Genomic DNA, 26,563 nt, shown 5'->3' on the forward strand with positions numbered 1-26,563 from the left:
TTCCTTCTTCTATTGGACCTATTTCTGCCTTTTTATAATGTTTATAGTCGGATCCGTTGCTTGTAATGTGAAACTTTCCTTGTTTTCTAATGTAAGTATTTATGGTTCTAAGTTTTCAAAAGATACTGTTTTTGTTTTGTCTTGTCCTGATATTTTGTGTTATTTTTTTTCTGACTTACATTCCTTGTGATGAGAGAAGTTGGTTTATATGATCCCTATCATTTGAAATGAATTGAGGCATGAAATGACTTGGCAACACATAGTCAGATTTTATAAATGTTTCTCTGTGTGTGTTATTCAGTTGTTAGACATAGTATTCCATATTTGATCAAGCTTGTTAACTGTTTTCAAAACTTTTATGTTCTTACTGGTTTATTTCCACATTTGACCATCAAATACTTGGAGAGGTATGTTAAAAGCTTCCGCGATTGTGTATTTGTTAATTTTTTTAAGTAGTTCTGATCATTTTTGCCTAATATATTTTGAGGCTATGCTTTACAAGTACACAGGTTTAGAAGTGTTACCATTCTGTATTGAGTGATCTGTCTCCACTTAGTGATTACGCTAACCTCTTTAACATGCATCCTTAATGTGTAAAAGTTAATTGATAGTCATAGCCTCCTCCCCAGCAATACAAGAACCTTAGAGATGCTTTCATGTCATCACCCGTTACCAGTTTCTTTTGGTTTGAATAAGTCTTTATTTCACCATCTTTCTTAAATGACAGTTTTTGTGCAGCATAGAATTCTGCAGTAGCGGGTAGTTATCATTACCTGTCTTCCGTATGTCATCGCTGTTGTTGAGGATTCAGCCAGTACTCAAATTTGCATGCTTTTGTTGATTTTTTTTTTTTTTTTTTAACAATTAGCAGTGAAGGGGTGCCTGGGTGACTCAGTTAAGTGTCTGACTCTTGGTTTCAGCCCAGGTGGTGATCTCACAGTTTTGTGAGTTCAAGCCCCATATCGGGCTCTGCACTAGTAGCATAGAGCCTGCTTGGGATTCTCTCTCTCTCTCTCTCTCTCTCTGTCCTTTCTCAGCTCACACTGTCTCTGTCTCTCTCAAAATAAATAAATTAACTAAAAAAAAAAAAAAGAATTAGCAGTGAAGGGATGTGGGTCTGGAATTTTTTGTTGGAGTTGTTTTAAATTACAATTTTAATTCTTTAAAATGAAAAACAACTCAGGTTATCTATTCCTGAATGGGCTTTGGTACTTGTGTTTCAACGAATTTGTCCATTTTATCTAAGTTGTCATATTTACAGGCATAAAGTTATTCATAATAAAACTTTATGACCCCCTGGATATCTGTAGGATCTGCAGTGATGTTCCTTTTCATTCCTAATGTTGAGAATCAATGTTTATTCACTTTTCTTCTTGATCAGTCTGGCTAGAGGTTTAGGATTCTGTTGATCTGTTGAAATACTAGCTTTTAGTTTAGTTGATAGTCTCTGTTGTTTTCTGCATTCAATTTCATTGATTTCTGTTCTTATCATTATATTCCCTTCCTTATGCTTACTTTGGGTTTAATTTGTTCGTTATTGTCTGGTTCCTTAAGGCGGAAGTTTAGCTCATTGATTGGAGACTTTTCTTCTTTTCTAATATAAGCACTTAATATGATTAATTTCTGATTACGATCTCTTTTAGTTGAGTTCCACAAATTATAAGTTATTTAAATGTATTTTTATTATCATTCAACTAAAAATATTTTCTGTCTTCTCCTTCTAATTTCTTTTTTGATCTGCATATTAATTATAATAATATAATAAAATTATTAATATAATAATTTGTTGAATTTTGACATTCCAGAGGATTTTCCAGATATTTTTCTGTTAATGCATTCTAATTTAATTCCATGTGGTTATAAGACATATTTTGGTAATTTCAATGATTTGGAATTTTGTTAAGGTTACTTTACTGAGAGTCCACAGCATGGTCTCGGTGAATGTTCCATACGTATTTGAAAAGAATGTATATTCTGGTTGTTGGATGGGGGTGTCTCCTGTAAATGCCAGTTAGATTAACATTTTGATCTTCTATATGTTTACTGCTTCTTTTTCCATTTTTTTTTTTAACTGGAGGAATAGTGTTAAAGTCTCTAACTATAATCCTGGATTTGTATTTCACTTCTTTCAGTTCTATCACATTTGCTTTATGAATTTTGAAGCTTCATAATGTAGGTGCAAACACAACCAGGCTTTCTATGTTTTCCTGGTGAATTAAGCCCCTTACTAAGTAATGTCCCTCTTGTAATATTCCTCGTTATGATGTCTACTTGGTTTGCTATTAATACAAATACTCCACATTTCTTCTGATTATTGTTGCATGGTATATCTTTTTCCATCCTTTTTCTTCTCACCTATCTTTGCCTGTACAATAGCCACTACAAAGTGGCTATTTTGTAGTCAGCATATAGTTGAATGTTTGTTTTTTTTTAACTTTAATAGAACAATCTGTTTTTTAATTGGTGTGGCTAGATCACTTATATTTAATGTAATGTTTGATGTGGCTGGATTTAAGCCTACCATTTTGCTAGATGTTTCCTGTTTGTTCTATCTGATCATCATTCATTTTTCCTCTTAACTGACTTTTTTTGGATTATTATCTATTATGCCACTTTATCTTCATCGTTGGCTTATTATATGTACCACTTTAAATCATTTTTAGTGGTTTTGCTAAGGTAAAGAATATACATCTTTATTTTATCAGATGTTACCTTCAAATAATATTACAGCACCTCACATATAGTTAAAAATTCTACCAATGCATACTTACAATTTCTCCCCCCCCCCATTTTTTGCTGTCATACATTGTACTTTTGTATATTCTATAAATGTAGTACTTTGCTATTATTTTTGTTTTAAACAGCCAAATATTTTTAGAGTGATTTAAAAGAAATAATATATTTTATTTATATCCATTTTAACCATTTCTAGAGCTTTTCTTTTTAGAGTTCCAAGTTTCTGTTTAGAATTATGTTTCTTTTGCCCAAAGAACTTTTTAAAGTGTTTCTTTTGGCATAAGTCTGCTGGTGATGAATCCTTCTACTTTTTGTTTCTCAGAGAAAGTCTTTATTTTGCTTTTATTTTTGAAAGATAATTTTTCTGGTTATAGAATTCTGGAGTGACAGATTTTTTTGTTTTGTTTTGTTTTAGGACTTTCAAGATGTTTTTCCATTTTCTTATGCCTTGCATAATTTCTGATAAGAAATCTGCTAAAATTCTTATCTTTGTTCTTTATCCACTCTATCATAAATTTTTTTTACCTTTGCTTTTCAGTCGTTTGGGTATGATTTGTTTATGGATGAGAGTTTTTGGGTGGGAGAGGGGGGTGGACATTTATCCTGCTTGGTGTTCTCTGAACTTCCTGGATCTATGATTTAATATCTTTTATAAATTTGAGGGCATTCTCAACTATGATCTCTTCTGCTCCATTCTCTCTTGTTTCTGGAATTCTGATCACACGTATATTAGCCTGCTTTCTATTGTCCTACAGCTCTTGGATACTTTGTTCCATTTTTTTCTCTCTCATTTTTTCTCTTTGTGTTTCTGTTAGAGTAATTTCTACTGACCTATATTCAAGTTTACTGATTCTTTCTTTGGCTGTGTCAAGTCTGTCAAAATCTTTCTTCATCTCTATTACTCGTTTTAATTTCTAACATTTCCTATTGACACTTTCATATGGTTTCTACCTCTCAGCTGAAATTTCACATTTGTTCAGAAATACCATCCATCCTTTCCATTGAGCCTTTGACGTGTGGATGATACTTATTTTAACTTTCAGTCTCATAGTTCTGATTTGGAACTAAATTATAAATTATAATTAAACTAAACAAGCTAAATATAAACTAAACTAATATAAACTAAATTAGTCAGTCTAGTCAGTTTTTGAGTTGGGTTGGATTTTATTGTTCTATGGTTACCTTCAGAACACCACTGGCTTCAAATTCCTCGAGTGTTATTTTGTGTTTAGGGTGGGGCTGGAGTGCTAGAGGATTTTTCCGTGTCCCTAATGCCCCCTCATCTTTTCTCCTCTTTGTATCTAAACTATAAGAGGACATCTCCACACCCTTGCCCACCACACCCTCAGTGACTAACTGCTGTGCTTGGTGCTTGGTGCTCTCTTGCTGGAGGTGGTGGGGTCTGGAGAAGCTTGCTGTTGTCCCAGTCCTGTCCCAGTCTTATGATGCCCTGTGTATCTGGCTCTCAGGGTCGGGTCATGGCAGACAACTTCTCCCTTGTATCTTTAATGGGTTTTGGTAGGGAAAAAAAAAGCTTCCTCCCCTTTGTCCCACAGTAGTGGGCCTCCAGTGGAATTGGGATAGGATCCTGAGCCAGGACCAAGTATGTGTGGGTTTGTTTCTGGACGTGGTCTTCTGTTCCATCAATCAATATATTTGTCTGTTAATCTTGACACCAGTACTGCTGTGTCTTGATTGTTATTGTAGCTTTATAATAAATCTTGAAGTCAGGTAGTATAAATCCTACAACTTTGTTAATCATTTTCAAAGTTGAATTTGGTCCTTTAATGAATTTTAGAATCAGTACATCAGTTTCTGCCAAAAGAAATCCTTTTGAAAGTTAGATTGAAATGGTATTAAATCTATAGATCAAGTTGGGGAAGAAATGACATCGTAATAATATTGAGTCTTCTCAGTATCTATAAATAGTATCTCTCAATTTATTTAAATCTTCAGTAATTTATCTCAGAAATCTTATATAGTTTTTGGTTACCAATTTTGCATATTTTTTGGTCAGATGTATTCCTAAATATTTCCTATTTGTATGTCGACACAAATGATTTTTTTCAATTACTAACTTCTTATTGCTAGTATTTTATATATTGCTATTTTTGAGTTAATTGTGTACTCTGAAACTTTGCTAAATTCACTTATTCTAAAAGTATTTTTGTAGATTCCATAGGATTCTCTATGGAGATGATCATGTTATGAGATTATTTGAGTATATTTCATGATTTCATTTTATCTACTCCGTTGGCTTACTAACTATAATTCTTTCTTGCATTATTTTGGTGGTTGCTTTAGGGTTTATAGTGTCTTTATCTCATCACAGTGCACCTTCATGTGACATTATACTGCTTTACGTAAGGCTCTTATGAACCTTAAGCAATATACTTCCATTTCTCTTCTAGCCTTTGTGCTATTGTTCTCATACGTTTTACCTTCACGTATATTATAAACATCACAATAGAGTAATATTTTTGCTTTGAACAGTTGGTTAGTTTATTGGCTATAGATTTTAATAGATACTTGCCCTGTATGATTCATCATTTCTGAGTGTTTTGTTTTGTTTTTTGTTTTTTGTTTTTGGAATAACTACTCCATCATTTTGCTGAAAAAGGAAACCTACTAGTGGTTTTTCCATTGTGAACAGGCCTCATAGAAAGATAATAATTGATATATGAATGCACAAGGGTATCAAGATACTGAAGCCAGCCCAGTCAGCCACACAATGACCAGTTTATAAAGCTAGACTCTCTCATAAATATACTAAAGATAATACATTTGATTGTATCAATAACCTTTCTTTCTAGAGGCCTTAATCACATCTTTTGATACTTCAGTTATAATTTCTGTATATATTCTCTCAGAACATTTTGTTAGATATTCCATGTAAGCAGGTCTTGCCTCAATTACAATATTGTGAGCTCCTTGGAGGTGGTGAAAGGATTTCACAATTCTCTGCTTCTCCCACAGTACGAGGCCTGGTAGGTGATAGGTGTCTTATGGGGTTAGTGGCTTATGTATACACAGAGAGGAACGGATGAAGTAATGAAAATAGCAGTAAACTTAAGGTTCTGGGATTTTAAAAACTCTTAAGTAGCCAAAAAAACATACAAGTCTTAGTGATCACAAATGAAGTCACCAAAATGGTGTGTCAGCCACACCTCTCTCTACTTCACAGAACTTGTGAATCAGACTTCTTTATCAAGTTGACTTACACAGTCTAATATATTAAGTATCCTTGGGCCAGTCTCATATTCAGAGTTTAAAAGGTATCCTGTTAGCATGCCCTGTCCATTCATTAAGGAGAGTCAGAATCCATTCCCGTTTTTTCCCTCTTATTCTACTATGTATATATGTATGGCATGCTAAGTGCGTTAAGATACAAAGAAGAATAAGATGTGATTTCTCCCCTCAAGAAGCTCACTGTGATGCGGACACAACAAAAGCACAAAGGCCTCATGTTCACAGTAATCCATTTTCTTTCACTATTTTTCTAGCTGAAATGCCAGCCAAGCCAACACATTCATTTCCTTTAGGCACTCACTGTACGTACACACTCTACCCAGGTCATTATCTTTAACTCATCAATTCTTTTTTTTCTTTTTTAAATGTTTTGTTTCTTTCTGAGAGGGAGAGACACAGCGTGAACAGGGGAGGGCCAGAGAGAGACACACACACACAGAATCTGAAACAGGCTCCAGGCTCTGAGCCAGCTGTCAGCACAGAGCCCTATGTGGGGCTCGAACCCATGAACCGTGAGATCATGACCTGAGCCGAAGTCGGATGCTTTACCACTGAGCCTCCCAGGTGCCCCTCATCAATTCTTTTCTTTTTCTCTAAGGCTCACTAACTGAAATTCCCAATCCACTGTTTGTGTGGTAGATGAATTCATCATAGTTCAAGTCCAAAAATACTGATTTTTGAGGGATGAGAATAGTTGAGTGGCTATAAGGTAAAGAGCAAACAAAAGGAAAAGAATGAAATGGGGGCTCCTAAGTGGCTCAGTTGGTTGGGCGTCTGACTTTGGCTCAGGTCATGATCTCACTGTGGGTTTGAGCCCCACATCGGGCTCTGTGCTGACAGCTGGCTCAGGGCCTGGAGCCTGCTTCAGATTCTGTGTCTTCCTCTCTCTCTGACCCTCCCCTGCTCATGCTGTCTCTCTGTCTCAGAAATAAATAAATCATTAAAAATTAAAAACAAAAAGAATGAAATAGACTCTATACATGTAAGACTCAAGTGGAAATCTGCCGCCTCCTCTATTCCTTATTGACACTGTCTTGGTTCAGGATTTCATCACCACTTACTGGAACTATTACAAAAGTCTTCAACTTAGCTTCCTTCCTCCAGACCCTCCTGACTAGAGTTGACTCTTCACATTCTTTACAAGAGCAGTCTTTCTACTGTGTAGGTCCAATAATGTCCCTCCTGCCCAGAGACCTTCAGTGGCTTCCTACTGCTCAGAAGATCAAGTCTTTCCTAATAGAAGACATTCAAATAACATCAGCCATGTTTAATGAGTAACCTGGATATCACTTCCCAGTGTGTATAATGGGGGGTTTTATACATGGATTCACTGAGTTACACGCTTTTTGGTAGAATCAATTTGGCACAGGTGATTTAGCCCAAAACAAGTTAGTTTTGAAGTGATGATTCGATTGAAAAAGAATATCCCCAGAAGCATTTCTTTCACTTTCTTTTTAGATGTTGAGGTATTTTCCCTGCCTGTTTTGCTCTGTATAGCTTATTTTCATCCAATTATTCCCACTGTGTGCTTTTTAGAACATCAAACATTAAAAAAAACTTTTATTATATATATACATACGTGTGTGTGTGTGTGTGCGCGTACAGAGAGAGAGGAGGAAAGAGACAGAGGGAGGGAGGGAGAGAAAAAAAGAGAGAGAGAGAGAGAGAGAGAGAGAGAGAGAATCGTAAGAGGGCTCCATGCTCAGCACCCGACACAGGGCTCGATCCCATGATCCTGGATCATGACCTAAGCTGAAATCAAGAGTCGGCTGCTTGACTGACCCAGGTGCCTCGGAACGTGAAACATTTTGAAATGACCTAAATATCCAGCCAACACACATCTCTAGAAAGAAGGAACTGTTTAAACAAACTAAAATATTATAAAATGTAGGTATAAAATATTATAATATATATAAAACTATGAACAAATGTTATATATGGTGACTTTATAAAACCAATTCGCAAAATTTATAAAGTCATGAAAACATTGCCAAGCAAGATCAGCTATAATTGATTAAAAATGAATCTGAGAAAATCCCCAAATTCTATATCGTTTTTGTGCTACTCTTTTTGTAGTTTGATTTTCTTTTTTACAAAGGCAATTTGAATTATGACAGAAAAATTAGAAAAGGCAGACAGTTACACACTCACACACACGACCCATAATATCTCCCTGCTCAATGACAACTACTTGTAGATCTTCTAGTAAAAACTGAATAGTATGATGCATATTATTTGGAAGCAACTTCCCTTTACTTATGTAGTCCTCCACTGTTGAACATTTAGGCTGATTTCAATAAACCCCACATTTTGTGCATTAAAGTTTTTATCACTGTTTTGGCTATGAGTAGCAGTACAAAGCAATAATAGCTAGAGAAGATGGATTTGAAATTAAAAAAATGAAAGCTTTGAGCAAAACTCCCTAGAATTCTGAAAAATGGTTTAAAAATGTTTAAACACACATAAATTGTAAAACCACCCCAAAGTCAAAACCCAAGTTGGTGAGATATATTTATCTTCAAACAAATCATCATTTTCTCCAGCTGCTTTTGGCAAATCACCCGCAACATTTCAGGTTGTGAGGATCTTTAAGAAGTAAATGACTTCTTGCCAAAATGATGGGTTTCCCCTCCAAATCATGCCTTTTGAATAAGAACAGATAACAGCCCCTTGCGGTGTCTGTTAGCACTGTAAACTAGCAGGAACATATCTGAGACTGTATTATTTGCTTAGCTGGTGATAAGGAATGGGCTTCTCTCTATAATTTCTGACTAGGATCCTAGTACCAAGTAGCAAATTTAATAATTTGTATCCAATTCCCTTCCTAGCTCATTTAAAAACATTAGCCACAGTCTAGTCTCTTAGTTCTCTGTTCATCTTTACCCTAATACTCTGTTGTCTTGATTATTGTAACCTTATTAATAAGTCTCAAAGTCAGAAGGGTTATTCTCCAACTCAGTTGTTTTTCAAATTCGTTTTGGCTACACTGTGTCTTATGCATTTCCCTGTGAATTTTGCCATCAGTTTGTCGATTTCTGCAAAAAGCCTGCTGAAATTTTGACTTGGGGTTGGGGGAGGGGATTGTTACCTTAACAATATTGGTTTGTCTATTCCATGAGCATGGTATATATCTCCGTTTATTTCGGTCTGCTTTCATTTCTCTCAGCAGTGGTTTGTGGGTTTTAGTGTACAGGTCTTTCTTACCTTTTGCCAGATTTATCCATAAGTGGTTCATACTTTTTGATGATATTGAAAATGATACATATTTTTTAAATTTCAATTTCCATTTGCTCATTGCTAATGTATAGAAATGTAAATAATTTTCATGGACTGATGTTTTGTCAACAGCAACCAACACTTATGTGAACAGCAGATGTTCAAAATAAGTATAAGCGCAGTTCAGATCAGATCATCTTTTCAACAAATAGTGCTAGAACAATCGTATATCCATACACAAAACAAAACCTGAAACCAAGGCAATATGGAACCTTCAATCCATACTTTATATTATATAGAAAATTAACTCAAAAACAAATCACAGACATAAATGTAAAACCTTAAAGCTATAAAATCTCTAGAAGAAAATCTTTGTGACCTTGAGTTTGACAAAGATTTCTTAGAGATGACACTGAAAGCTATTATACATAAAAGAAAAATTAATAAATTGAACTTTATCAAAATTAAAAATTTCTGTTCTTCATCAGACACTGTTAAGGGAATGAAAAGACAAGCCACAGACTCAGAAAATATTTGCAAATCATATCTGATAAAGGTCTTGTATCCAAAATATATAAAGAACTCTGGAAACTCAATAATATTTCAGCAACTCAGTTTTTAAAAGGACAAAAGTTTTAACCGGATGCTTTACCAAAGAAGATACATTGATGGTGAATAAGCACATGTAAAGATGCTCAACATCATTAGTTATTAGAAAAACACAAATTCAAATTACAAGGGTTCACTACCCACCTTATTAGAATGGGTACAACTAAAGAGACTGATGAAACACACACACACACACACACACAATTTGGTAAATATATGAGGTGATGAAAGTGTTAACCTTATGGTGGTAATTACTTCCTAAGAAGTACATATAGTAAATCATTGTGTTGTACACTTTAAATTTACACAATGTTATATGTCAATAATATCAATAAGGCTGGGAAAAAATTTTAAAGGAAAAAAAAACTGACCACACCAAGTGCTGACAAAGATGTGGAGGAATTGGAACTCAGACCCTTGCTAATGGGAATGTACATGATCCAGCGACTCCACTCCCACCTTCTCTACCCAAGAGAAAGGAAAGCCCATGTCCACACAAAACCTCCAGATGAATGCTCATCACAGCTTTAAATGTAGCACCTTCAGACCAGAAACGACCCAGACGTCCAGTAAGAACTGAATGGATCAACAAACGATGTGATACCCATGAAATGAAATACTACTCAGCAATAAAAAGGAGTGAACTCTTAATACAAATGACAAGATGGAGGGAGAATTCTCAGAATAATTACTCTGAGTGAAAGTAGCCAGACAAGAAAGTGTACACGTTGGATGATTCCATATACAGAGAATTCTAGAAATCGCAGCAAGTCCGGTGACTGAAAGCCCACGATGGTGGCCTGGGGGATAGGCTGGTTGGGAGGCAAGCATCACAGAGGGCAAGAGGAAACTTTTGGTGGCGATGATTATATTGCCCTTCTTGATCATGATGGTTTCCTGACTGTATACATTTACCTCTAAACTTATCGGATCGTGCAATTAAATGTATGAAGCTTATTATGTATTGCGTTTCAGTAAAAACGGTGCAGGAAATAGGAGGAAACATCAGGAGCTGCTGAGTGGCAGCAATACCTTGGTGAGGCCAACGACCCCGCTGTGGTGGGTGAGCTTTGGGGACCTTTCCCACAGCGTCGTCCGCACTTGGACGCGCACAGCCTGGCTGGGCTCTGACTCAGCGGCCTGTGTCACGTTCACATCGTGCGGGTAAAGTTGCCCCGGCCTGCTGGCCGCGGGGCACCCTGGCTAGCGGGGTGAGAGGAACTGAGAGGTCACCAGCCTAAGTCAGACGCTCAGATGTGGGGAAAACCAATAGTGTGAAGAAAATAAAACTTCATGAAACCCCGCAGAGCCACAGCCGAGAGCCCGGATTACGTCCTGGGTGTGAATGATGGGGAGTCTCACCTCTCACACACACGCATCATGGAGTTAACCAACACTCGGAGAGTCTATGATGGATGGCCTTCAGTGAATCCCTGGCCCCCCAATTCTATGCGGGCGCATCGATGCATTTTTCTGGGGAGAGGGCCTGGAGGCTTCATCAGAGCCTCAGGTCGCTTCCGGACCGTCAAAGGATGAAGAAGCCTCAACAAGGACAAAGTCAGAGCCATGGATCCTTTTCCCTCCCTCCTCTCTGGCTCCCGGGATGAAAACCCATGGGTCACTCCCCCGGTGCTTCCTGCTGAGATTACGTCTAACGACCTGCGATCGTCTGGAACACACCGAGCCATCGCCGACTTGGTGTCTGCCCCCTCCCCGGCCGGGGCGCGCGAACTCCGGGCTGCACCGCCGCTCCCGCGCCCTTCGCGGTTTCCTGCAGCTTAAGAACTTGGACTTGTTTCCAAGGTCCCTCGGGAATGCAACTGGCGCCACACGTTTTCTCTGCCCCGGGACGCGGTTTTACCCCGTCCTGCGGCCGCGCTCCGGTACCGTCCGCTCAGGTACGAGGGCGGAGACCCGCTGGTCTTCCTCGGACCCCCGCGGGCTCCGCCTGCGGTGTAGACGGCTGGGTTTTCCCTGGGGGGCTCGGACAACCGGCGTCACAGATTTCTCCCAACGGCCGGGAACCTCAGACCCGGAGCCCCCCCCCCCCCCCCCCCCCCCCCCCCCCCCCCCCCCGGGCAACCCCGGCTCCGTCCCTTCGCGTCGGAAACTGGGAAGGCGCGCGGCTCCCTTGCCCGGGGAGCCCTCCCCACCGCCCGTCCACGTGTCCCCGCGCGCGGGCGCAGCGCCCTGCCCCGGGCACCGGCCCGCACCCGCGGCCGCGGGAGGTGGGGCGCCCCCGCTGCCTCCCCCCACCCCTCCCCGCCGGGGACGCGCGCCTCTCCCTACCCGGCGTCGCCGGCGGCCGGAGCAGCAGCAGCAGCAGCGCGGGGAGCGCGCGGAGCCCGCAGCCCGGGGGCGGCCGCCGGGCCATGTCCGGACCCCGGGCCGCCCCGACGCCCCGCCGGCCGCGCGGGCAGATGCCCGACCGTCCCCGAGGAGGTGGCGGGCGCCGCTCCGGGACTGGCCGCCCCGCCAGTCGCATTCGCTTTCGCTTTTGCTTTAGCCCCCGGAGGGCCGGGGAGAGGTGAGGAGCGGCGACAGATCAGTGACTCAGCGTCCCCACCCCCTCCTCTCGGAAAAGCCCCGCGGCCGCCGTGCCCCCCGCGCCGCCGCCCGCGCCCCGGGCCGCCACCTGCGGGGCCCGCGGCCCGCCCCGCCCCCGGGGACCCCACACGGCCGCCGGCTCTCGCGTCCCCCCGGCCGGGGGTCGGCACAGCCCCAGGAGGCGCACCCTTACCCGCGAGCGCGGCCGCTGGGCGCTCGCACCTGCGTCCTGCCGCGCGGCCCCGCCTGGCGCTGCGACTTCGGCTTCCCCGGCGTCGCTGCGGGCGCGGGCCCCGAGCTCACCTGCCTCCGGGGCCCCTGCGCTCCGTCCGCATCCCGCTGCGTCCGCCTCCTCCGGGGACGCCCCAGACACGTGAGGGGGCCGGGAGGGCTCCGGGTTCGCCTCTGACGGGTTCTCCCAACCTGCCGTCTGCCCCCCTGGCGGGCGGGGTCTCCCCTTTCTTGGGATCTCGAGTGGAGCCTGACGTTTAGAACCGGTCTGTAATGAGAAAGCCCGGAAAGTGCCGGTGACAGGGGTGTCATTGCGGGACGGACGACTCTGGGCTGCAGTCCCTTGGGCGGTGGGAACACCTCCAGCGGCTGAAGCACAGTATCCCAGCCAGGAAGGTGACCTTGACGTGATCCCGAGGCCGTAGTCACATTCGGTCAGGTTTCCACGCATCCCTTCGTGAGTGGGTTTGCCTCTGTGCAGGTGTGACACAGAGCCGCGCGGGTCACAGGAGGGGACTGTCCTCGTTGCTTTTATAGCCAGAGCCACCCTCCTCTCACACCCCCTCCCTAAGTCCTGGCAACCACCGATCTCTGCTCCATCTCGGTGATTTTGTCATTTGAAGACTGCTTGTAAGAGGTGGACTTTTCCCACTCAGTACGAGCCCCTTGAGATCCCTTCAGGTTGCCCTATGAGTAGTTCATTTCTGAATAGCACTCATGATGGCTCCTTCCTTCCTTCCTTCCTTCCTTCCTTCCTTCCTTCCTTCCTTCCTTCCTTCCTTCCTTCCTTCCTTCCTTCATTTATTTTTGAGAGAGAGAGGGAGCAGAGGAGGGTCAGAGGCAGAGAGAGAGGGGGCAGAGGATCTGAAGTGAGCTCCGTGCTGACAACAGCGAGACTGATGTGGGGCTCGAACTCACAAACTGTGAGATCATGACCTGAGCTGTGAAGTCACAAACAGAGAGATCACACGCTCCACCCGCTCAACGGACTGAGCCACCCAGGTTCCACGACGGTTTCTTTTTTTGAATGTAGGAGCTCCAGCATGCAACAGCCCTGTGCCATCACTCATGCATTGCTTTCCTGGCGCTGGTGTAACAAAGTACCAAAACCAGGTGGTTTAAAACAACACGATTCTCTCACAGTTCTGAGGCCAGGAGTGTTGGCTGGGCCCTGCTCTCTTGGAAGCCTCTCCGGGCACGTCCTCCACTGCCTCTTCCAGATTCTGGTGTTTGCTGGCAATTCTTGGTGTCCGTGGGCCTGTAGATGCGTCCCTCCAGGCACATGGCCACCCACTCCTGTATATCTTCACGCTGTCTTCCTTCTCTGTGTGCAGTGTCCGAATTTCTCCTTTTTGTAGCCATATTGAATTAGGACCCACCCACCCGAATCCTAATAACCTCATTTTAACTTGATGACCGCAACTTTGAGGGTTGGCCCACTTCCGCCCTTGGCAACGCGGTAGCTTTGTTTCTGCCAACAAAGTCCAAGGCCCATTTTCTCGGGCCAAAGGATATTGAACTGACTGCAGAGCAGCTGAGTTTCTGAGGTGCAGTGTCTACACTGCAGGAGTGATGCGAGTGGCGGTTCCTTTGATGGCTCCAAATCAGCACGCCCATACGGAAGTGGGGAGCTTGGCCAGCAGCCACCGCTCAGAGCAGAGCTGGTGTTGGGAGCAGGGCTATGGGGTCAGAACACACAATGCTGGCGGCAGGGTCCTCAGCCACAGGCTGTCGCTGTGGGTACGATGTATGTCAGATTGTGTCACCAGGAAGGGGAGGGCTCTGCCTGAAGGCTAATGGACTCTTCTTTCTGCTCCTCTTTCTTCTCTCTTTCTTTCTTTCTTATCTTAAACTTTTAAATTCATATAACACGAAATTCACCATTTGTTAGTGTATAATTTGGTAGTTTTTAGTAGATTCATGATACTGCCCAACCATCACCATCATCTAATTCCAGAACATCTACATCGCCTCAAAACAAAACCCAGTGCCTATTATTAGTCACTCCCAATTTCTGTTCTCCCAGCCCCTGGGAACCTCTAACCTGCTTCTGTCTCTGTAGAATTGCCTATTCTGAATAATTCCTATAAATGTAACCATAAAAGATAGATGTCCTTTTGGGTCTGGTTAGTCTCAGCACAATGTTTTCAAAGTAGCATGGATTAGTACTTCATCCCTTTTTATGACCGAATAATACTCCACCAGATAGGTATTACACATTTTGTTTCTTCATTCACTGGCTCATGATTCGAGTTATTTTCATTTGGGGGCTAACATGAATAGCTATCATACAGTAGCACAACCAGGAAATGGACATCAGTGCGATGCATGTACCATATTCAAATTTGTCAGTTTTCTGTGTATTCGTGTGTGTGTTACACATATAGTTCCATGCAGTTTTGTCATACATGTGAACATTTGTGCACAAGATTTTGCATAAACATGTTTTCATTTCTGGGAGGTGTGTACCTAGGAGTGGAATCGTTGGGTCATGCGATAATTCCGATTCTTGAAGGACAGCAAGGAGACTCATGGAGCCGCTTAGGAAGCAGGGACAATTGGTTCTCAGACTGGCGGGTGATGCTTTCTAGTGCTCACCAAATGAAAGTGTACTTGGTTTGGGGAGATACTGACTTAGGACCCAAGGGACCAGCATAAAGGCATCTAGCTCCTACAGCTACCCTGAGGAAACCAAGGCAGTGAAAGTTAGGCGGAGGGAATGAAAGAACACTACTCTACTTGTAGAAGGAAAGAGCAGAAAAAACCAAAGACACAAAAACAACAGATGGAAGAGGAAAGAAGTACTTATTGGTACTCAAAGTATAAAAGAATCATATCTCCTTATTTTTGTGAGTCATGTCATCTCTCTGTCTCTAAGCTTCCGCTTGCCAAGAGGAATCAAAATCTGATAGTGTTCTCCTGCCCCCTCCCCCCACAATGGCAAATGGTCCTCTTCCTTTCCCTTGGGTTTCACCAGGATCCAGGAAAAATAGGACTGTGTCCTGTGTCTTCTTGGTCACTCCCGAGGGTCATTGTCCAGACCCACCCCCTGGCCTCTGGTCTCAGCAAACCTCCCTGACCCCCATTCTCATAGCCCACCCACCCCCCTCAAAACACTTTTTGTGCATCCAGTTATCCTCACAATCTAGGCCTGTTATCTCAATTAGCCTAGGTCTTCCTCCAGAAAAGACCTCTTTGGGTTAGTTTCCTGATCAAATTGAAAAAAAAAAAAAAAGGCAAGAAAATAAACAGTCAGTAAATTGCATCCCTGGGAGGGAAAGCCCCAGAGTCTAGAATACTAAACTTTGCCTGGTCTTGGGGGAAATCACCCCTTACCTTCTTCCCTATGATTAGTCTTGGGAGCAAAAATCCCTAAGAGGCCAATTCATTTCTTGATAACTCACCCAGTTATATTAATCTGGAGCCTCATAACCATAATTTTAATCACTTTGTAGTTGGAAAAAATATGCTCTGAAATGGACTTTGAGTTTTAAATATTTAAACGTGTCAGAGTAGAGTGAGTTTAACAACCATTTAATTAAAACTGTTCCGTTTTTGAACTCAAAGTTGCTTTGATATTTTACTTTTTAATTGACTTTGAAGCCATATTCCCTCCAGTTCTGCATTTTATTGGCCAGATATCTCTTTTCATAGCACTTACACACACACACAAAGACAACAGCGAACAGATGTCATGCAGATAAAGCAGCAGCATTGAGTAATTCTCAAACGTCTTCTGAGTCTTCTAGAAAAACTGAGTTACATGCTCGTCTACTTGTTAAAAGCCACTCTTTGCCACCTGTTATTTTGGTAATGCCTTGTTTGCACTTCTCCCGCGGGACTCCTATGGCTATCTGTTTTTGCGCACAAAATTTTATGGGTGAGAATTATGATGCTGAAGAGTCTGGTGTGTTTATATAAAATCTCAAAACTGCAATGTGGTATCAGCTAACACCTGTCAGAATAGCTTTTTTTTTTCTCTCTCTAGAACAGCTATTATCAAAAGACAAGAAATAACAAGTGTTGGTGAGGATGTGAAAGAGTAGGAACCCTCATGTTGGGGGGAATGTAAATTGGTCAGTATGGAGAACAATATGGAGTTTCTTTTAAAAATTAAAAATAGACATACCCCAAGGTCACCAACTGTTTCACTTCTGGGTAATTTATCCAAAGGAAAAAAACCACTAACTGGAAAAGATACCTGCACCCTCGTGTTCACTGCAGCATTATTTATAATAGCCAAGATATGTAAACAACCTAAGTGTCCATCAGTGAATGAATGGATAGGAAATTGTTATATGTATAACATACATATATATATGTATGTACAGTATATATTATGTATTTCACACACACACACACACACACACACACACACACACACCCTGGAATACTATTGAGCCACGAAAAAGAATGAAATCTTGCTGTTTGTGACAACATGGATGGACCTCAGGGGCATTATGCTTAGCGAAATAATACAGAGAAAGACAAATAATGTATGATCTCTCTTATATATGGAATAGAAAGAAAAGAAATTCAATACAAAAACACTATTTAAAAATGTTTTTAACATTTGTTCATTTTTTAAAATAAAATGGCAAACATACAGTGTATACAGTGTGCTCTTGGTTTTGGGGGGTAGATTCCCGTGATTCATCGCTTACACACAACACCCAGTGCTCATTCCAACAAGGGCCCTCCTCAGTGCCCATCACTCATTTTCTCCTATCTCCCATCCCCCCTCAGTTTGTTCTCTGTATTTAAGAGTCTCTTATGGTTTGCCTCCCTCCTTCTCTGTTTGTAACGATTTTCCCCCTTCCCTTCCACCATGGCCTTCTGTTAAGGTTTTCAGGTTCCACATAAGAGTGAAGACATATGACAAATGTCTTTCTCTGACGGACGTACTTCACTCAGCATAATGCCTTCCAGTTCCATTTGTTGCTGCAAATGGCAGGATCTCACTCTTTCTCATTGCCAAGTACTATTCCATGGTATAGAGAAGCCACATCTTCTTGATCCATTCATCAGTTGATGGACACTTAGGCTCCTTCCATAATTTGGCTATTGTTGAAAGCGCTGCTATAAACACTGGGGTACATGTGCCCTTATGCATCAGCACTCCTGTATCCTTTGGATAAATTTCTAGCAGTGCTATTGCTGGGTTGTAGGGGAGTTCTATTTTTAATGTTTTGAGGAACCTCCATACTGTTTTCCAGAGGGGCTGCACCAGTTTGAATTCCCACCAATAGTTCAAGAGGGTTCCCATTTCTCCATGTCCATGTCGGCGTCTGTTGTTTCCTGAGTTGTTCATTTTAGCCACTCTGACTGTTGTGAGGTGGTATCTCAGTGTGGTTTTGGTTTGTATTTCCCTCATGATGAGTGACCTTGAGCATCTTTTCATGTGCCTGTTGGCCATCTGGATGTCTTCTTTGGAGAAGTGTCTAATCATGTCTTCTGCCCATTTCTTTATTGGATTATTTGTTTTTCTGGTGTTGAGTTTGGTAAGTTCTTTATAGATTTTGGATACTAACCCTTTATCCAGTATGCCATGTGCAAATATCTTTTCCCATTCCATCAGTTGCCTTTTAGTTTTGTTGATTGTTTCCTTTGCAGTACAGAGGCTTTTTGTCTTGATGAGGTCCCAATAGTTCATTTTTGCTTTTAATTCCCTTGCCTTTGGAGGCATATTGAACCAGAAACTTCTGTGGCTGAGGTCAAAGAGGTTGTTGCCTGTTTTCTTCTCTAGGGTTTTGATGGTTTCTTGTCTCACGTTGAGATCTTTCATCCATTTTAGGTTTATTTTTGTGTATGGTGTAAGAAAGTGGTCTAGTTTCATTCTTCTGCATGTTGCTGTCCAGTTTTCCCAGCACGATTTGCTAAAGAGACTGTCTTTTTTCCATTGGATACTCTTTCCTGCTTTGTCACAGATTAGTTGGCCATACATTTCTGGGTCCAATTCTGGGTTCTCTGTTCTATTCCATTGTCTATGTGTCTGTTTTTGTGCCAATACCATACTGTCTTGATGATGACAGCTTTGTAGTAGAGGCTAAAGTCTGAGATTGTGATGCCTCCCACTTTGCTTTTCTTTTTCAACATTACTTTGGCTATACATGGTCTTTTGCGGTTCCATACAAATTTTGGGATGGTTTTTTCTAGCTTTGAGAAGAATGCCAGTGCAATTTTGATTGGGATTCCATTGAATGTATACTACTTTGGGTAGTATCAACATCTTAACAATATTTTTTCTTCCAATCCATGAGTGTGGAATGTTTTTCCATTTCTTTGTGTCTTCTTCAATTTCTTTCATAAGTTTTCTATAGTTTTGAGCGTACAAATCTTTTACCTCTTTGGCTAGGTTGATTCCTAGGTATTTTATAGTTGTTGGTGCAATTGTAAATGGGATCGATTTCTTGATTTCTCTTTCTGTTGCTTCATTATTGGTGTATAGAAATGCAACCAATTTCTATACACTAATTTTGTATACTGTGAATTTGCTGAATTCATGTATCAGTTCTAGCAGCTTTTTGGTGGAGTATTTCGGGCTTTCCATGTAGAGTATCATGTCATCTTCTAAAAGTGAAAGTTTGACTTCTTTGCCAATTTTGATGGCTTTTATTTCACTTTGTTGTCTGATGGCTGATGGTAGGACTTCCAACACTATGTTAAACAACAATGGTGAGAGTGGACATCCCTGTCGTGTTCCTGCTCTCAGGGGGAAAGCTCTCAGTTTTTCCCCATTGAAGATGATATTAGCTGTGGGCTTTTCATAAATGGCTTTTATGATGTTTAGGTATGTTCCTTCTATCCCGACTTTCTTGAGGGTTTTTATTAAGAAAGGATGCTGTATTTTGCCAAATGCTTTTTTTTCATCTATTGACAGGCTCATATGGTTCTTATTCTTTCTTTTGCTAATATGATGTATCACATTGATTGATTTGCAAATATTGAACCAAGTCCTGCAGCCCAGGAATGAATCCCACTTGATCATGGTGAATAATTCTTTTTATATGCTGTTGAATTCGATTTGCTAGTATCTTATTGAGAAATTTTGCATCCATGTTCATCAAAGATATTGGCTTGTAATTCTCCTTTTTTTTTGTGGGGTCTCTGTCTGGTTTAGGAATCAAGGTAATGCTGGCTTCATAGAATGAGTCTGGAAGCTTTCCTTATGTTTGTTTGTTTGTTTGGTTGATTTTTGTTGTTGTTGTTGTTGTTGTTGTTGGAACAGCTTGAGAAGGATAGATATTAACTCTGCTTTAAATGTCTGGTAGAATTTCCCTGGGAAGCCATTGGGCCCAGGACTCTTACTTGTTGGGATATTTTTGATAACTGATTCAATTTCTTTACTAGTTATGGGTCTGTTCAAATTTTCTATTTCTTCCCATTTGAGTTTTGGTAGTGTGTGGGTGTCTAGGAATTTGTCCATTTCTTCCGTCCAGTTTGTTGACATATAATTTTTCATAGTATTCTGTGACATTTGTATATCTGAGGGGTTGGTTGTGATAAGTCCAGTTTCATTTGTGATTTTATCTATTTGGGTCCTCTTTTTCTTTTTGAGAAGTCTGGCTAGGGGTTTATTAATTTTGTTTGTTTTTTCAAAAACCAGCTCTTAGTTTCATTGATTTGTCCTATTGGAGTGTGTGTGTGTGTGTGTGTGTGTGTGTGGCTTCTATATTGTATATTTATGCTCTAATCTTTATTATTTCTCTTCTGCTGGCCTTGGGGTTTCTTTGCTGTTCTGCTTCTAGTTCCTTTAGGTTTGCTATTAGATTTTGTATTTGGGATTTTCTTATTTCTTGAGATAGGCCTGAATTGCAATGTATTTTCCTCTTAGAACTGCCTTTGCTGTATCCCAGAGGGTTTGGACTGTTGTATTTTCATTTTCATTTGTTTCTATATATTTTTAAAATTTACTCTTTAATTGCCTGGTTGACCCATTCATTCTTTAGTAGGATGTTCTTTAACCTCCATGCATTTGGAGGGTTTCCAAACTTTTTCCTGTGGTTGATTTTAAGTTTCATAGCATTGTGATCTGAAAATGTGCATGGTATGATCTCAATTCTTTTATATTTATTGAGGGCTGTTTTGTGACCCAGTATGTCAGAGAGTATTCTCTATCTTAGAGAATGTTCCATGTTCACTCGAGAATAATGTGTATTCTGCTGCTTTTGGACGTAAAGTTCTGAATACATCTGCCAAGTCCATCTGATCCAGTGTATTATTAAGGGCCATTGTTTATTGATTTTCTGCCTAGATGATCTGTCCATTGCTATAAGTGGAGTGTTAAAGTCCTCTGCAATTAGCACATTCTTATCAATAAGATTACTTATGTTTGTGATTGTTTTATGTATTTGGGGCCTCCAAACTGGGTGCATAAACATTTATAATTGTTAACCCTTCTAGATGGATAGACTCCATAATTATGATATAATGCCCTTCTTCATCTCTTGTTATAGTCTTTAGTTTAAAATCTAGTCTGTCTGATATAAGTATGGCTATTCTGGCTTTCTTTTGACTTCCAGTAGCATGATAGATGGTTCTCCATTCCCTTGCTTTCAATATGAAGGTGTCCTCAGGTCTAAAATGGGTCTCTTATAGACAGAAAATAGATGGTCTTGTTTTTAAATCTATTTTGATACCCTGTGTCTTTGATTGGAGCATTTAGTCCATTTACATTCAGTGTTATTATTGAAAGATGGATTTAGTGTCATTGTGTTATCTATAGGTTTCACGCTTGTAGTGACATCTCTGGTCCTTTGTGGTCTTTGCAACATTCCACTCACAGAGTTCCCCTCGGATCTGTTGTAGGGCCTCCTTAGTGGTGATGAAATCCTTCAGTTTTTGTTTGTCTGGGGAAACCTTTATCTTTCCTTCTATTCTGAATGACAGCCTTGCTGGATAAAGGATTCTTGGCTGCATATTTTTCCTGTTAAGCCCATTGAATATTTCCTGCCATTCCCTTCTGGCCTGCCAAGTTTCAGTAGATAGTCTGCTACTGCTCTTAAGTGTCTACCCTTGTAAGTTAAGGCCTGTTTGTCCCTAGCTACTCTCAGAATCCTCTCGTTATCTTTGTATTGTGCCAGTTTCACTATGATATGTCGTGCAGAAGATGGATTCAAGTTTTGTCTGAAGTGAGTTCTCTGTGCCTCATGGATTTCAATGTCTGTTTCTTTCCCCAACTTGGGGAAGTTCTCAGCTATGATTTGTTCAAGTAAACCTTCTGCCCCTTTCTCTTCTTCTTCTGGAACTCCTATGATACTGATTTTATTATGTTTCATTGAATCACTTCATTCTCTAATTCTCCCCTCATAGTCTAGAATTTTTTATCTCTCTTTCTTCTGTTTCATCATTCTGTCTACTTTTCTGTCTCTTATGTATTTTAAAAGTTTGTTATGTCATCTGTACCTGCAAGCACTACTATATGAAAAAGGGTTCATACACTGTTCATGGCCTGGCCCTTCAGGAGGCGTTTTTTTGGAGTGTGTTACTTGTTCTCTGTTGTTGTGACTTTGGTTGCTTAATCTCCCTACTCATAGTGATGTTTTGGACACTCCACCAGGTTGCTTTGATTTGTTCATTAAAGTAGCCCTTTGGGGGAAAAAATAAAAACAACAACAAATAAAAACACTGGGGTGGGGGGTGGTGTTGGTGGAAGAGGCCTTCTCCCATACAAAGAGAAATTAGAGTGGTGGGGAAAAAGAAAAGAAAATTGACCAGGCAGAGAAACTATACAGCTTAATCCAGAGAGAAAGAGCGGAAAAATAAAGAAGGAGCTGTAGAACAGGTATAAAGACAATAGATTAAATACGTCTGCTTAAACAAACCAATAAGCGGAAAAACCAGGCTAGAGGAGGGAAGAAATAAGAAGGAGAATATGATATGATATGATATGATATGATATGATATATACATAACACATAATATAATATGTATGATATAGTAATATAATACATATATATTTAATAAGAATTGTCCAAGAATTAAATCAGAAAATGCAAAACCTCTGGGTGCCTTGGAGCCAGTGGCAGTGCTGTTCTGGTTCCTCTGTGTCAGTCCCGCTCTGGTATCACCAGGTGTGGAAGGGCATGGTTTGGTGTGGGCGGGTCCCTCCTCCACCGTGGGCCCGCTGTCGTTCCCTGAAGCCTCACTTTGTTGGTGATGGGGAGAAAAATGGCAACACTCCAGTCTCTCCGCCCCAGACCTGACGTCCCAAACCATTCTGCTCAGGCCGTCCTCACAGTGCTGCACAGGCCCGAGCGGGCCTCCTTCCCCCACCTGCTCCACAGTCTCTGTGCCTCCCTGGGGCTTGTCTGGGATTCAAACTCAAATGTCTTAAAGGGTCCTGCTCCACATGCCCTGGTTCTGGGGAAGTGCCACTCAGCCCCCGTGATGTATGTCCTCTGGCTGGAGGACACAGGTAGTCTTCGTCCTTTGAAAGGTTATACACCATCTTCCCACAGCACTGCAGGGAGGGGATTGCTTTCTCCCACTGTGGGCCGCACCTCTGAACTAGTTACCAAAGCCAAGGCTGGCTCCCCTCCTCCCCAGGTGTGCGAACAGGGCAGCCAGCCCCAGTCCAGAGAAAGCCCCACACTTAGGGATTGGATCTTTCTTCATCCTAGTCCATGGTTTTTCCCTTGTCCAAATACAGTCCTACACTTCCCCAGCCTCTCTTTCTCTTCCCTTTGTCTCTCTGCAGAAGGGGAACCCTCCCCTCCGTGCCTACACCACCCATTTTATGTCTCCCAGTTCACAATCATGCACCTATGGCCCACCAGGTTGTCCCGTGGGCCCCTGGAGACTCTCTGTCAGTCTGCAGCTTGGACTCTTGGAATTCAAAGTCCTTTGGACTTAACACTGCAGTATTTGAGGGATGAGGGAACTTTGGGTTCCCCTACTTTTCCATCATGTTGGATCTCCCCACAACATTCATTCAGACTTGGGGGTTGGGGGGGGCAGAGAGGGAGACACAGAATCCGAAGCAGGTTCCAGGCTCTGAGCTGTCAGCACAGAGCCTGTCACAGGATTTGAAGTCACGAACTGCAAGATCATGACCTGAGCAGAAGTTGGACGCTCAACTGACTGAGCCCCCCAGGTGCCCACAAAAACACTATTTGAGACCACAGCCCTGTGGCCTATCATGATGGATATAAAACAATATTATTATTTGTATGAAATAACATTATAGAAGAAAAATGGGATATAAATAGTATTTTTAAGACAAAGTGGTTGCTTATAACTATGCAGAACATTTTAGTGTACATTCGTAAAAATAGATTATTTTGAATAAAAAATAAGTAAATTATATATGACATTGTAAAATACTACATAGAAAGAAAAAGAAGAATAGGGTAAGGTGGATCAAGAATCTTTTAGGGGGAAGGCACAACTTTAAATATGTTCGCCTTGCGAAGATGACATTTGAGCCAAGACATGGAGACAAGGGTATTTAGCCATGTGGATAATGGAGTAGGGATGGGGGTGGGGGATCTCCAGGTAGAGTGGCAGCCTATGCAGAGGTCCTAAGGCAGAAGTGGTGTGCTTGGTGAATTCCAGAGGCTGACTGGAGCACAGTGAGTGCGGGGAGAGTACTAGGACAAAGACCAGAGGTATCATGGAACACAGCCACGTGGGGCTGCTGTAGACTTTGGCTTTTGCCTTGTGTGAGATGGGGAAACTCTGTATGGGTTTAAGAAGAGGAGCAATGCACTTGGACTTATGTCTTTAAAGGATCTCTTGGAGCACATGAGTGGCTCAGTCGGTTAAGGACTGACTTTGGCTTAGGTCATGATCTCACAGTTTTTGAGTTCCAGCCCCGCGTTGGGCTCTGTGCTGAGAGCTCAGAGCCTGGAGCCTGCTTTGCATTCTGTGTCTCCCTCTCTCTCTCTGCCCCTCCCCCACTCACACTCTGCTTCCCTCTCTCTCTCTCTCAAAACTAAAAAAAAAAAAATTAAAAAAATTTTTTAATTTAAAAAACAAAATTAAATTTCATCACTTCCCCATGCTTCAGTGGCTCCCCACTGACTTCAGTATAAAATCAAAGCTTCTGAATGTGGTGATGAGTGGAAGCTTCCTGATCCGATCCCTGTATCTTCCTCACATAGTATATCTTATTACTACTCCACTTGTTCCTCTTGTCACACGGATGTTGAGCCTTTGTGCTATTTCTTTTGTTGGGAATATTTTACTCCACATCTACTGTAGTTTGCCTATCCTTTAAGATACAGCTCAAGAATCTCCTTCCGAAGACAATCCTTGACCCCCTTTCCCCATCTGGGGTCAGCCCCTCTCAGTGTATACTATGTATTGCACTGTGTTGTAATGATCTCTTTGCTTACTGTGTTTTTTTTTACTGCTGACTTTTGCACTCTATGGACCTAGACTTGTTTTTCTTATCCCAACTCCAATACACACCGATGGCATATGTTATTCTTTGTAAGCTGCCTAAGATGACTGCAGAGAAAGTTGTCCGTGAAATTATCTGCGATATGAAGCCAGAGCCATCTGTCAAGGCAAGATGCCAGAGCACCAAGAAGATCCTTGGGGAGGGCCTGCAAACAGATGGTGAGGACAGACACCCCACCCTGTGTGAGTTCCAACAGCTGGAACCCATGTTCCCAATTCTGCTATCACTTCCCACAGCGAGACCACACCCAACTAAGGCCTTGTACAGTGAACTGGCCAAGATGAAGCGGCTTTGTGTTCGACTCCAAGCACCATGCATATCCCCTGGTCTATCCAGGAGCCCAGCTTGTCCTTCACCCATGGGATTATTTCTTCCTCTTTACAGAAGATTGTCTGCCCTTCTCTTCCAGCCCCAGGCCCACCTTATCTCATCTCCTGCTGAGGAGAACTTGGAAGAAGAGCACAACCTTTAAAGAAACTCCTGCTTTCAGCACTCTTTTTTGGTTCATCCCTAAATAACTCAGGATAAAGCCAAGGAAGAAAGGGATAGAACCTGAGGCTTTAAAGATTGCAAGCCCAAGATTCATCTGGGAGTCTCAAACCCAAATGCCCATAAAAGAGCCAGGAAGCTGGGTTGGTGGGTAGGAGACCAGAAGGCATGGGGAGAAAGTGCTTGCAGACTGTAAGGGAGCAAGGTGTGGCCAGTGACACCAGATTTTCAATTTTTGAAGAAACTTTGAAAATAGAGGTCCTCATGGGAAATCTTTCAGCATACAAAGTGACTGTTGTTTTGGGGGGAAAAATCAAGACAACTTACAAGCCAAACAAAGACCTTCCATTGTCTTTGCGACACCTACCATCTAGTAATATTTTTATTCAGACAGCTGTTAAAATGTTTCTCTTCTTTCACCATGCTAGAAATCGGGAATAGTAATTTCCTGGAATGAGTTTGAGTCATGAATTTTAAAACCTTAGATCTATGACCAATCACAACAGGTAAACCACAACCTTTTGGAACATTTTGCGGAAGTTTTTATGAGCAAGCATGCACTTTTTTTTTTGCTGAAAGGACCCATAATTTTCATCAACTTTTTCAAAAGAATCCTTGACTGAACCTGTTAGGAATAAAATGTCTATAATGTGTAATAGATATTATAGTTTCTTAAACATAAATTTACAAATAACAAATGTAACAAATTTGCATTTCTTAAATATAACAAATTTAAAAAACAAACTTACTCCAGTCTGTATATTTGAATTGAAACATAAGCTATTTGTGAGCCTAAAGTTATTATTCTTTTTGTGAATATAATTTATTGTCATATTGGCTTACATACAACACCTAGTACTAAAATTATTCTATTTATTTTATTTAGTGTTGTGGTTAGAGTACTCTCTCTCTCTCTTTCTCTTTCCCCAAATGATTTCTCCAGCTATGTCATAAAGAATATATTAAAAAGCATCTTAATAATTGTGAAGAGTGGAAATAATCCAAATGTCCATCAATAGGGAAATGTTTGGATGAATTATGTAACATGCATACAAAAGAATGCCATATCAAATCACTATG

General features: G+C 41.3%; 1 protein-coding gene across 3 annotated transcripts in view; it reads right to left on the minus strand.

Moving 5' to 3' along the window:
* The window catches only part of IL15RA (interleukin 15 receptor subunit alpha), a 50,047-nt gene extending 37,774 nt beyond the window's left edge, over positions 1–12,273 (minus strand). For all 3 annotated transcript variants that reach the window (XM_039240359.1, XM_039240358.1, XM_039240357.1), the window contains exon 1: positions 12,100–12,273. In XM_039240359.1, the coding sequence (XP_039096290.1) occupies positions 12,100–12,184 (85 nt within the window). In that variant the 5' untranslated portion in view covers positions 12,185–12,273. The remainder of the gene's footprint in view (positions 1–12,099) is intronic.
* Positions 12,274–26,563: the final 14,290 nt, after the last annotated feature.

This window comes from Hyaena hyaena, unplaced genomic scaffold (assembly GCF_003009895.1).
Source record: "Hyaena hyaena isolate Hyena2069 unplaced genomic scaffold, ASM300989v1 scaffold_174, whole genome shotgun sequence".
In the NCBI taxonomy this organism is placed as follows: Eukaryota; Metazoa; Chordata; class Mammalia; order Carnivora; family Hyaenidae; genus Hyaena; species Hyaena hyaena.